General features: G+C 36.2%; 1 protein-coding gene across 1 annotated transcript; it reads left to right on the top strand.

Annotated features, from left to right (window-relative positions):
- Nucleotides 1-8,839: 8,839 nt before the first annotated feature.
- LOC140438601 (uncharacterized) lies at nt 8,840-9,259 on the top strand. Its single transcript, XM_072528261.1, has one exon. It carries the CDS (start codon nt 8,840-8,842, stop codon nt 9,257-9,259), a length of 420 nt encoding a protein of 139 aa, XP_072384362.1.
- The last annotated feature ends 3,870 nt before the right edge of the window (nt 9,260-13,129 follow it).

Below are 13,129 nucleotides of genomic sequence, written 5' to 3'. Positions count from 1 at the left end.
GCCTGCGTAGCTGACTCGTATTCGAGGGCGGCGGATAGGACATCAACCAGCGTCTTGTGACGAGCTAATCGCAGTGTTCTCTGCATTTCATGATCACGAAGACCATCAATAAACGTTTGAACGGCCAATTTTTCCATCATGTCTTCGGGAGCTGTTGGATAAGCATATCGTACTAATCTGGCAATATCTACCTCATATTCTTGAAGAGCCTCATCTTTCTTCTGTCTACGATTTTTAAGCTGTGACTGATATACATGCTCCAAATGTTCGTGGCCATATCGCATATTTAACCTCTTCTTCAGTTGTTCGAAATCATCGGTCTCCTCTACGGCTATGGTCTGAAGCACATCTAAGGCATCTCCTCGAAGGGCGATAGTCAGGTTTACCGCCTTTTCTTTTTCAGACCATCCATTTGCTCTTGCGGCTGATTCGAACTGTTTCATGTAGTTGTTCCATGATGATTTTCCGTCGAAAGTTGGGACTTTAACATGAATAGAACCTCCACTTCCTTCAAATTTCGGCCGTGTCTCCAACTTAAATTTCGTCTGGTCTTCTTTTATCTCCACTGTAATCGGATTGTTACCTCTCTCTGCTGTCCCTGTTTCCTCCATCTTCCTTTCCATCTCTTTCCATATCTTTTCTTCGAAGGCTAACATATCGGCAGCAACTTGGTTTTTTAATGAAGATATTCTATCGTCCAGGGCAGACATCTCAGAAGTGACTTTAGAGATTTCCGAAGAGATGTTAGCAGAGACTTTGCTTTCCAGCGAAGAAATCTCGTTAGAAACTTTGTCTTCCAACGAAGCGATGTCGCCGGAAACTTTGGCTACATCACCAGAAACCTTGGCTACATCAGAAGAAACTTTCGAAATCGACGAGAGGACAGCATCTTCAAATATATAAGTCTCTGGATCTAGTCCTTCTTCTAGCAAAGCGTTCTTTAGTCGTTGGACTAACTCAGCCTTTTTTCCGGTAGAAGCTAATTCTCTGTCTTCGAGATGTCTTCTTAAATTAGTCACTGTCAGCTCATAAATCGTAGCCATTTTCACAATTTATTTTATATTCACTTGTATTATTATTATAAGTCTAATTTATGTTCGATCTCACTCTGACACCATTTGTTAGGAATTTATTAATTGTTATGTCTTTAATTTATAATGTCTTTACTAATTTATTATATTGTTCCTACTTTAATTTATTAAAAGGCACGATAATTTATATAAGTTTATTTATCACTAAATATACAATAATTTATTAGTAGGCGGGCGTAACAATAATAATATCGCGAGCGCGAATCTTCTTTATTAACTGTCCCTTCCAAATAAAGTTCCGTTATTATATACCAGTGCCGTTATCTCGAATAGTCTAAAACCTTCGATGGCGAAACGGTAAAGGCAAACTGGATTTCCCTCATATCGATTCTGGAAGGTCGCTCAGGTAAATCGAGGCCTCTCGTAAACTCTACAACATATTAGATTAAAAACATGTTTTAAAGGTTAAAACTATGACTCATATTTTTACGTAACAATTGCCTTGAAGAGAACACTTATCCTCTACTGTGAACAAACTGTAAAGTGTGAAGGCTCGTTTTTCCGAGGTCTGTTCTCATTTCTTGAATTTTTCCACTGTTGGCAACATAGATTTTGAACAATATTGGCAATATACATAATCCCTGCCTCAAACCTTTATTCACTGAGATTCATCTGTGATTCACTTTTCCATTTAACACTAGAAAGTCGGAGGGGCCAATTTGGCCCCTGAAGTTATTGTAGTTTTTTTATTTGAGGGAATAATAATTTCATATTTTATGACTTTTAATATTTTGATACAAAGCCTTTTTTAACACAAGAAAATATTGTTTACTAAATTTATTAAATGGTGTTTCTAACAAACCTACCATAGAAGTCTGAAGGGACCAAACTGGCCCTGTGACAGTTATTATCGTTTTCTAGAAAATTCGACTTTCCTTTCTTTCAACTTTCTGTCGCATGGGTAAAATTATATTTATGTACGTTTGTTCCTAGATCTTTTGTTACATCGTATTTGTTCCTTGAAAGTTTTTTGTTTATTGTGCGCTTTATTAGATTTTGCTGATTCTCTTCTGCTGTAAAGATGTCTTGACGTAGACTATCAGAACTTGAACTTAAAGAAATACGAAAAACAGAAGATGGTTCGGGAGGCGAATCTGAAAGTAATGAGTCAGACGATGAAGAATACGTACAACTACAAAATCGTGATTCAAGTGACTCTGATGCTTCAGATCAGTTAGAAAGTTTTATTGTAGAAGAGTCATTAATTTATGTAAATACTGCTTCTACTTCCCAACAACAGTGTGCATTCCAACAAGTGCATCTAACCCAAGTTACAAGAGAAAAAGAGGTCAACAACCAAAGGCTATTTCAATCGGAGACAGCGAACAATCGAAAGACGGAGCAACATGGAAAGTTATTGGTTCTGGATCAGTACCTGGTGAGATTATGATTTTTAGTTCCTTCATATTAATTGAATTTTTACTGTCATTATAGGACGCTGCGCTCAGCAGAATATTTGCTGAGAGGAATCAGGTTCTACTTCGTATGTAAAAAGGAACGTAAAGAAGAATTGTGTGGTAAGTGCTTGGCATATTATAATCAACGAGAGCATGTTACGTCATATACAAAAAGGGACTATTACATAAGCACATTGATGTTTGGAAAATGACAATTGGACTATAACTTTGAAAGAACTGGAGGTTGCCTTTGCTATCATGTACGCAACAGGAGTCTGCGGCGCCAAAAATCTCCTAACCAACAGCTTATGGTCAATAGTATACGTTCCTCAGTTTTTTAGGCAAACTATGCCACGAGACAAATTCAAGGATATTATAAAATACGATTTGACGAAAAGCTAACGATATCTGAACGATTGAAAACCGACATACTTCCTCTCTGTGAACGAACAACTACTGTCTTCTAAAGCCAGGTGCCCTTTCACACAGTACATATCAAATTAGCCGGATAAGTGTGGCATAAAATTTTGGCTATTGGCTTGCGTGAAATCAAAATATATTGTAAATGGTTACAGTTATACTGGTACTCATCATTTACGCAATACAGGTACAAGTGTTGGTACATAGATAATGGAAAATTAACTGGGAAAGGGCAAAAATATTACGACAGATAACCACTTCACATCGATGAAATTGGTCAAAGCATTGCAAAAGAAATCAACAAGTCTTATGGGTACTTTAAATCGCAACAGAGATGCATCAGGTTGTTGGATAAGGTATTCCATACTTATAATTACATTGGTTCGCGAATATATAAAGAACTGAAATATCATACAAACAAATAAAAATAATGGTTGTGCTATGTAGAAATATATTTTGAAGTATATAAGATTTTGTATATAATTTATCTTACAGATATAAACCCTTAAATTATATATGCCAGACGAGAGTCCACTTATGATTAGAAAAGGTTGAAACCACTTATGATCTTCAAGTCGACAAGGGTGAAGTAAATATTTTTGAAATCGTCGTTAAAAAACGTCGAAAGAAACGCATTTCGTTGTAAATTGCAATTATTCTAATATATTATAAAAAAAATGAGTGAAAATTTGGAAGCAGGTCCGTCGTGGCCTAAAATTTCTAAATCATATAAAATATCTTCTATCTACAAAAAATCGAAAAATTTTAGTGAAGAAGAACTGTTACACATCTGGCTCGAAAGTAATAGTGAGGTAGATGAGTTGAACTGAGCGATGTTTCTTACAATAAAAACCTAGTAGATACCGTTTCCGAAATAAAAAAATAAAATAAAATAAGAGTTCTGTCATTATACCATTGTCTTATGTGTCCGGAAAAACCAGGCTTGTGTGTTGGAAATGTTTTGCAAATTTTTACAAGAACTAAAAGTATTTTACTTATTAATATATTAGCTTTTTTTTTGTCTGTATAACAACATATACAGCGAGTATAACAACATATTTTAAATCTTCTCTTCGCGACATACATGTGCGCCATCCGTTCCTGGTGCAAGTACATTTATCTTATACCTGGTGGCATACATGTAAGCCATGCAAAAATGTTTCGTCGTTTCATTATAATTATAATTAATAATTACTAATAAACATTTATTGATTATCTTATAGCAGTTTTATTAATAAATAAGTTTCAATTCAGAGTAAAGTCTCACGATCGGACATCAGCACGCAACGTATTGATAACACGAATATCTTTGTCATCCATTCCTATATTTATTAGCATCTGCATTAATTTTACATGCTGTACTTTATCGAATGCCTTTTAGAGTCCACGAAACATGCAAATACATATTTTCTTTAATTATGGAATTTTTGTAATAGTGCAAAAAGTGTCTTACTAGTTCTATCTTCGAGATCTTCGCATTTGCGTCTAATTCTGATGTGAGGTATTCTTGGGAAAATCTTAAGAGTGTGGCTCATTAGGCTTATTAATAGATATTAGGGCCGTCAGTACAATTTGGTAGGGTTCGGTAATATTATTTCTGTCATCTTCAATTAACTCTGATGTATACAGTTTTCACTCTCTTCCTATTTCATTCTCATTTACAATAATTTTGTTGTTATTGTCAACTAATACAGAAGAAACTCGTTTTTAAACCCTAGAATAGTACACTGGTGTCGCCGGCGACACCGTCCAGTTTCAATTAAATGCACGTTCCTATAGAGGTGAGGCTTCTCAGTAGTTTACCTCTTTTAGTTTGAAACCAACTATAACCGTAACTGTTTATTGGGCGCTAATAGGTATTGTAAAATATTTATCGGTGTCATATACGACACCACAGTACAATTCCCGTTATAATTTTGAATATAGAAGTAAATGGCTTTAACAAGCAAAGCGTTGACTCAGGCTGAGTTAGAAGAAATTGTGCGTGCTTATGACGCTGGTGAGAGTGATGAAGATGTCCCTTTTAATAATACAGATTCTTACTGTTTGAGTGAGGATGATGACAAAGAGCTTAGTGAAAGTAAACATTCTGATACCATTTTGGCAGAATCAGAGGTTACTGAAGAGGAGAGGGAAGATTCGCAGAAAGATAGCGTTTAAAAAAGAAAAGTAGTATATGGAAAAATGGTTTTAAGTGGCCAACCAGGTGGTCTACCAGGTCCAAAGGCTCACGCTTCAAATACACCAGAGATTCTGGCTTGGAAACTATTTTTCAGCGACTCAATGATAAACTATATTACTCAATACACAAACCAAGAAATCTCTAAACAATCTACTAAATTTAGTCAAATTCCAAGTTTTAGAACTGTTACAAGCAAAGAAGAGATTTTGGCATTATGCGGTCTTTTATATATGAGTGGTGTTCTAAAAACTAGCTACCTGAGTACCTCGGATTTATGGTCAAAACAAATTGGAATACCAATTTTCAGACAAAAACTCTTTGAATTTTTGATTAATCGTCTTCGTTTTGATGACAAAACAACTAGAGGGGAAAGGAACGGTGATGATAAATTTGCACCTATAAGATTTCTTTGGAATGAATTTATTGAAAATTGTGAAGCTAATTACACTCCTGGCGCGTATGTGACAATTGATGAACAGTTGCTGAGTTTTCGGGGCAGATGTCATTTTAAAGTTTATATTCCAAATAAACCAGACAAATATGGAATTAAAATCGTTATGTTGTGCGATTCTAAGACTTTTTAGATGTATTCTGCAATACCATATGTGGGAAAAGAGAGACGAGATGCATCAGAAACTTTGCCAGCCCAATACGTTCTTCGCCTATGCAAAAATCTCTATGGCATCAATAGAAATGTCACCATGGATAATTGGTTTTCTTCCTTAGATCTTGCAGAAAAACTTTTACAAAAAAAGTTGACAATGGTTGGAACCTAAAGAAAAAACAAGTCTGACATTCCGCCAGAATTCCTTAAAAAGAAAAAAAATTGTTCCAATTTTTGACTTTGCTTTTGACGAGAATAAGACTTTAGTATCATTTTCTTCAAAAAAAATTGTTCTGTTGCTGTCAACATTTCATACTTATGGTGTAATTGATGAAGACACTAGCTAGCCCGAGATTGTTTTATTTTATAACTCTACAAAAGGAGGAGTAGACACTTATGATCAGTTGTGTCAATCCAAATCCGTGTCTAGAAAAACTCGTCGGCGGCCTCTTAGAATTTTTTATGACATACTTGATGGTGCAGGTATTATTGCTTATGTTATTTATAGCGCAAATAGAACCAAATCAGATCCAAATTTAAAAATTACTTCCAGGAAAGATTTTCTTGGGCATTTAGCACTACAGTTGGTGACTCCGCACCTAAAAAAGAGATTAGAAATACAAACTTTGTCCAGATTTTACTCAGAAATCAAGAAACTCAACCTCTAACTGTCAAGTTTGCCCTCGATCTGTCAACAGAAAAGGTAGAGACCTGTGCGTCCGCTGTAAAGCTTTCCTGTGTGCAAAACACAGAAGACCAATCTGTCCAACTTGTACGGAAGAAATTTGATTTTTTTTTTGTTATAAACATGTTCTTTTCTACTTCTGTAGTCTCTTTTATAACTCTGCACAATAAAAAATATAAAAAATACGTATGTTTTTGACTTGAATGTATGAATTAGAAAAATGTCTGTGGTGTCGGATATGACACCACGGTACCACTAATTACCTAAAAAATATCATTCTAGGGTTAAATAAGCTAGCTGCTTGTTTCTTTTACTTTTTTGTGCACATTGTATAAGTTCTGTCCTTTTAATTCTTCTGTCTACTATATTCTTACTATTCCTATTAATTTTATATTGAATGTCAAATGCTTTTTAGAAATCAACGAAGCCTGCAAAAATGTATTTTCTTTGACACTTTGGACTATAAATAGTGTCAATCAAGTTTATTTTTAAAACTATTGGGGTTATGGAGATTTTATTTACATTTATGTCTGATTTGGTTGTGAAGTTATCTTAGAAGTGAGTTATTAGTATTATTGTAAAGTTAAGTATAATCCTAGACAGCTGCGTTCAACTTCTAATACTGAACGAAACCTGGTAATATCCCAATCAAAGGAGCTTCATATTTTTAAACACTTTCAAGTCAATAGTATGGCATTATCGGCGATTTGAAAAAGTAAAATTGTAGATTATTTAAGATATCTGTCAAGAAGACTACTTACTGCATTTGTTTTAACAAAAGCATACAGTAAGGAACTCTTATTACTTAGAGTCATTTATAATCCGTTTTCCTTGTTAACTGAGTCGGTGAATATAAAGAGAGCAAAACCCACTTAAGAATCTCAAGGAAATACGGCTGATTAACGGCAATAAACAACGCAACCTTGCAGAGCAATCGCGTGTGATGACATATTTCTCGTAAGTATGTAACGAGTGGTAACATAAGGAAGAACGTTATCAAGAATCAACAACAACAACCGCACCAGCCTGTTTATTCCGTAATGGGTCAAAGAACAATCAACACTAATTACGACATCCATATTATTAATCAATTGACATTATTGGCCTTAGTATAAATTTCGTATTTGTGTTAATCGTTAAGGATCCTTTTGCTCGTGATTGTGGATTTTTCGACATACTTTAAGAGATATAAATTATGAAATATTTTTTTATTCTCTTTAATTACGATTAATTACTTTCAATTAACAATCAGCTTTTGCGCCGAAAGGCTTAAGTACCTTAGGTTACCTTGTCAAGAAATACCAAAAGTTCTTTCAATAACGGTAAAACATTTTTTGCAGCTGGTTCTCAACATATCTTCGCTTAAAAAATACATTTACCAATCGTTAGTGCCTTTATATATATATATATATATATATATATATATATATATATATATATATATATATATATATATATATATATATATATTAATCATTAGTTAAAGAATATTTAACTTTATTAAATATAATTAAATACTAGTAGGGTCAGAATGAGGTGTAGGTTTGTGTTATAGAGGTAGTACCATTGGTTAAAAAACAATGTTTCTTTATTCAAACAATGTAAGACCTTTTATTAGAACGGCCACATCCAGCGTCAGAAACGGAAGATGGTTTTTTATAGCTGGTCCTCATAAGACACCCAACTCTCACTTATGGCTCCATGTGCCACACCCCGTATGACTGCATTCGTTTGCAGGCTACAATTGAGGGTAGCCAGATATGGTAAAATCACCGAAGGACCATCGGTATAAATGGTCTTTAAATCTGCCATTAGCTTCCTTGAGAAGGTGGAAGAGTGGTCTGAAGTAGGGGCACTATGTTGCTCTTGATTGGAGAAATCAACTCTAAAAGACGGAAGAACCAATAAGTTCAACGGCATCAGAATGTAGAAAACAGGAAAAAACTACTGCATTAAAGATCCTTTATGGTTTATGGATATCTTTCATCATGGCAAGTAAAATCAACGATGGCCCTGAATACCGGCGCCTTAAGTGAAACAGGGGTGCAAGGAAAATAATCTCCTCGGAACTTGCTATAGTGAAAAAATCGATAAAAATTGGAACATGGAATATTCGAAGCTTACTAAGAGCAGGAAAGGTCCATAATGTAATTCAAAAAATGAGCAGGGATACTATTGAAATATTGGAATTAAGCGAAGGAAGTAAGATGGCCCGGTACAGGAAGACTAGAAATTGATGACCATGATGACCCCCCAATGTGCAAAGAGTTGGAAAGCTTATGGATCAGACGAAATAGAAATAAATGTAATAAAACTAATAGATGATATCAACATAAAACTACTGACACATCTTTTTAACAACATATATTATATGAAAGCGGCGTAATACCAATTTCTGATAGAAAAAAAAATGAAGACTTACAAAATATACTAGACAGAGTTAATAATCCAAGTGAAGTAATGGAACTGACAATAAATCTTCAAAAAACTAAAGGAATGGTGATTAGTAAAACCGATGAAAATTGTCGCATTAGCCTAAATAACACTCAATTGGAACAATTTTACAAATTCAGATACTTAGGAGTACCAAATGATAAGTGGGATCCAGATATAGACATAAAAACAGGAATAGAACAGACTAGGAACATGTACAATAAATGGAAGCAAATTATCCATAACCAAAAACTACGCTTAGACATCCGAATTAGAATTATTAAATGCTACGTTTGGTCAGTACTTCTGTATGCAGTTGAAGCCTGGACATTAAAATTAAATACCATGAGACGGATAGAAACCTTTGAAATGTGGCTTTACTGCAGAATGCTAAGAATATCATGGACACAATACATATTACGAATCGAACAGTATGAAACACCATAAATAGGGAGTTAGAACTTATGACAACGAAGAAAAGAAAGACCTCGTACCTAGGCCACATAATAAGAAATGACAAATATAACCTGCTACGAATAATAATTAAAGGGAAGATAGAGAGCTTTCTAAAGATGATTTTAAGAAGATAAAACTATCGTATGCCTTTGTCAGATCTATAAAGAATACATGAGCTGAAAGGTTGTGGGCTAATCTTTTCTTAATAGCCTAGTTTAGAGAAAATATGCTGTCTATACAGGATCTGCCTGCACGAAAGCCATTTTGTTCTTCTACATCTGTCATCTCTTTTTCAATTTGATTTTTTATTATTTTTCCATGGAGTCTTGAGAGTGAATTTATGACACTTAGCCCCTTGTAGTTTGAACAATTCTTTCAGTAATTGCCGCAATACTTGTGGGCTGTGTTTTAATAATTCAACGTTAAACTTAAAGATCTTTAATAAATTGATTTGTAATTTTATATATGTATTATGATTATCCCACTTTTGTTTTTGTTGTTTTTTTATTTTTCCAAGAGTTAACAAAGGAGTGTAATGAACATCGCACCATAGCCTTAATAAGTCATGTCTTGAAATTGTTTTTAAAAGTAATTAACAATAGAATACATAAGAAATGAGATGAAGGCATAACTAATACACAAATGGGATTTAGGAAAGGACTGGGAACACGAGATGCACTGTTTGAAGTAAGTGTTCTTTCGCAGAGATGCTTAGATATAAATCAGGAAGTATATGCCTGTTTCATTGATTTTGAGAAGGCATTTGATAGAGTGCAGCATAATCGGCTTAAAGAAATTTTATTAAATAAAAACATAGACAGTAGAGACATTAGAATCATATGTAACCTCTATTGAAACCAAACAGCAAAAGTGAAAGTTGAAAATGAACTGACCGAGGATATCCAGATTCGCCGTGGGGTCCGCCAAGGGTGTATTTTATCACCCTTGTTATTCAATTTATACAGTGAAGCCATCTTAGAATTAGCGCTTGCCGAGGTCAGTGAGGGCCTTATAACAAACGGTGAGCCACTTAATAACATAAGATATTATAGTTTATTCGTCTTCCGGGTTTGGACCGTGTCATTTGTGAGTGACCCAAAAGTGGGTTCATCTCGACGTTTCGCTACAATTGTATGTAGCTTCTTCAGGAGAACAAAAAAGAAAAAGAAAAACAAGAGACAGGAAGATGGGTAGTTAGCAACGGTAACTCAGTTACTCAACGCAACCAGAGGCGAATACTAACTACCAAGATGGGCATTTGGTCACAGTAACTCAACTACTCAACGCAGCCAGAGGTGAAAACCAAATGCCAGGATTGCCAGGACAGGGATTCACGTCCAACAGCTCAGAACACTAACGCGTCGAGAGGCAGGGAATGAATCCGACGATTACTCCGCTACCGCTCTATTTATAGTCGCGGTGACCTGTCCTGTCGGGACGTATCGGCACACTCCGTGGCGCGAACGTCAAGAAGCGCGCGCTGGCCAATCATGTGGCTGCATCGTGGTAGCGGGACCGGACGGCGGCTCTAGACTGAGATTCCAGATGGGAGACAAGTGGTATCCTTCCTCTCGATTGATATTATGTGGATTTTTTCGGATCTCTAGAGATTCGCGGATTTCCCTGGAATAAAAGAAGGGGCTCTTAGAAATAATATGGATTTTTTCGAACAATATGGAATGACCGGTTTCTTGGCAGTGTTCTGCAACTGCAGAATGGGAGAAAAGACCTGATCGAATGCATCTTTGATGCTCTTGAATCCGAGTTTTGACGGAACGACCAGTTTCGCCAATATACACTTGTCCACAGGAACAAGGAATAGAATAGACACCACAGGAAGATAGGGGCGGTAATGGGTCCTTAGGAGAGGGTAGATATTGTGAGATTTTCTTGGGTGGTCGAAAAGTAGTCCTGATACCTTCTTTGCGAAGAATTTTGCCAATCCTATCAGTGACACTTCGAATATACGGAAGAAAAGCCACAGGAGTATTACCCGAAGATTCTGAATTTGTCGTCCTAGGGTGTAAAGGGGGATGTAGATGTCGGTGTGTAATATTTTGAATTGTGGACTTGAAGTGACCGTTGGCGACAAGGGTTTTTTGCAGATGGCCAAGTTCTTCTCTAAGGTTGTCAGGTTCAGAAATCGAAATGGCCCGATGGATGAGAGAGTTGATCACAGAATTCTTTTGGGCAGGATGGTGGTGTGATGAAGCATGTAGGTAACGATTCGTGTGAGTCTTTTTTCTATAAACAGGGTGACCCAATCGGCCATTGGGCTTGGAGGTGACTAACACATCGAGAAAGGGAAGGGACCGATTATTTTCTACTTCCATTGTGAATTTTATACTCGGATGTTGTGAGTTAAGATGATCTAGGAAGGGAGAAAGGGTATGTTGACCATGGGGCCAGATGATAAATGTATCATCAACGTAGCGGAACCAGACTTTTGGTTTTAAGGGGTAAGATTCTAGGGCTAAAGACTCAAAGGCTTCCATGAACATGTCAGCAATGACAGGGGAAAGGGGAGAACCCATTGGTGTTCCAGATATTTGTTTGTAGAAATTGCATTTTAAAAGAAAAATATGTTGAAAGGAGGCATTTTTCCGCAAGATCTGCCAAAACCAAAGACTTGTTATCATTGGTCAAGTGATCTCGCAGAACAACTAGAGAGTCATGTATGGGGATATTGGTAAATAGGGATGATACATCGAAACTGACGAAAATGTCTTGGGGATCGACCGTGAGGGAGGAGATTAAGGTGATGAAATGTGTGGAATTACGGACATAAGAAGAGGTACGACCAGTATAGGTCTTAAACTGATTCGACAAGTACTTTGCGAGTTTGTAGGTAGGAGAGTTAATCGTAGTCACAATGGGACGAAGAGGTACGTTGTCTTTATGGATTTTGGGAAGACCATAAATTCTGGGGCAGATGGAGTTTTTCGGAACTATGGACTTCTTAACATCATCGGAAAGATCGGATTGTTTGATGGCATGGGAAATTTCGCGTTCGACTCTAGGAGTGGGGTCTCGAGAAATTGTATTATAACAGGATGTATCCCTAAGTAAGTCGTTTACTTTCTCTATGTAGGAAGGAGTATCCAGGATGACTGTGGCATTACCTTTGTCTGCAGGAAGGATTATTATCTCAGAAAGAGAACGGAGATTTTTGAGAGCTATGAATTCCTCACGAGATATATTGGAAGTAGGGATTTTGGCTGTATCAAGACATTTAGCGACGTCAAAGCGGATACGGTCGGCTGGAATTTTGGGAATTGGAGTGCCGCTTCCACATTTGAAACTATTTCTTCGGTAGGAATTCTGGAAGGGGTGATAGCAAAATTAAGACCTTTAGATAGAAGACTGCTTTCTGCACTTGTTAATTGGTGAGAAGAAAGATTAACGACGGTGTTAGTAAGAGGTGAATGAGAAGTAGAAGTGGTGGAATGTGATTTTTTCTTAGATACAAGGGATTGGAATTTCTTTTTGTGAGTTTCGTTGCTTAGAAGAAGGATTTTATCGGCTTGATGATAGGAAATGCGGTCTAAAAGTGACCAATCATCGACACTAAGAATACTGGAGAGTTCAAGATGCAGCTTAAAAAGTTTTTGGGATTGAAAATTAAGGGTTTTTCGAATATGTTGAATCCGTTCACGAAGTAGAGATAGGCTGGCTCGATGTAGAATTCGGGAAGAAGATGAAGAGGAAATGTGATGTTTTAGAACAAGAAAATTGGGAACCAAGTTATTATCACGACATCTAGAGAGGAAGGTGAGCGAAGAAAGTAGAGATGAAACTTTAGAGCGAAGATTGGAGAACTCTGAGGTTTTGCGGAATATAACGTAGAGGTTGGTCAAATGA

Source organism: Diabrotica undecimpunctata, chromosome 4, assembly GCF_040954645.1.
Source record: "Diabrotica undecimpunctata isolate CICGRU chromosome 4, icDiaUnde3, whole genome shotgun sequence".
Lineage (NCBI taxonomy): Eukaryota > Metazoa > Arthropoda > Insecta > Coleoptera > Chrysomelidae > Diabrotica > Diabrotica undecimpunctata.
Note: the sequence above shows the minus strand (reverse complement) of the source record. Positions and strands in the feature narration are given on the sequence as shown.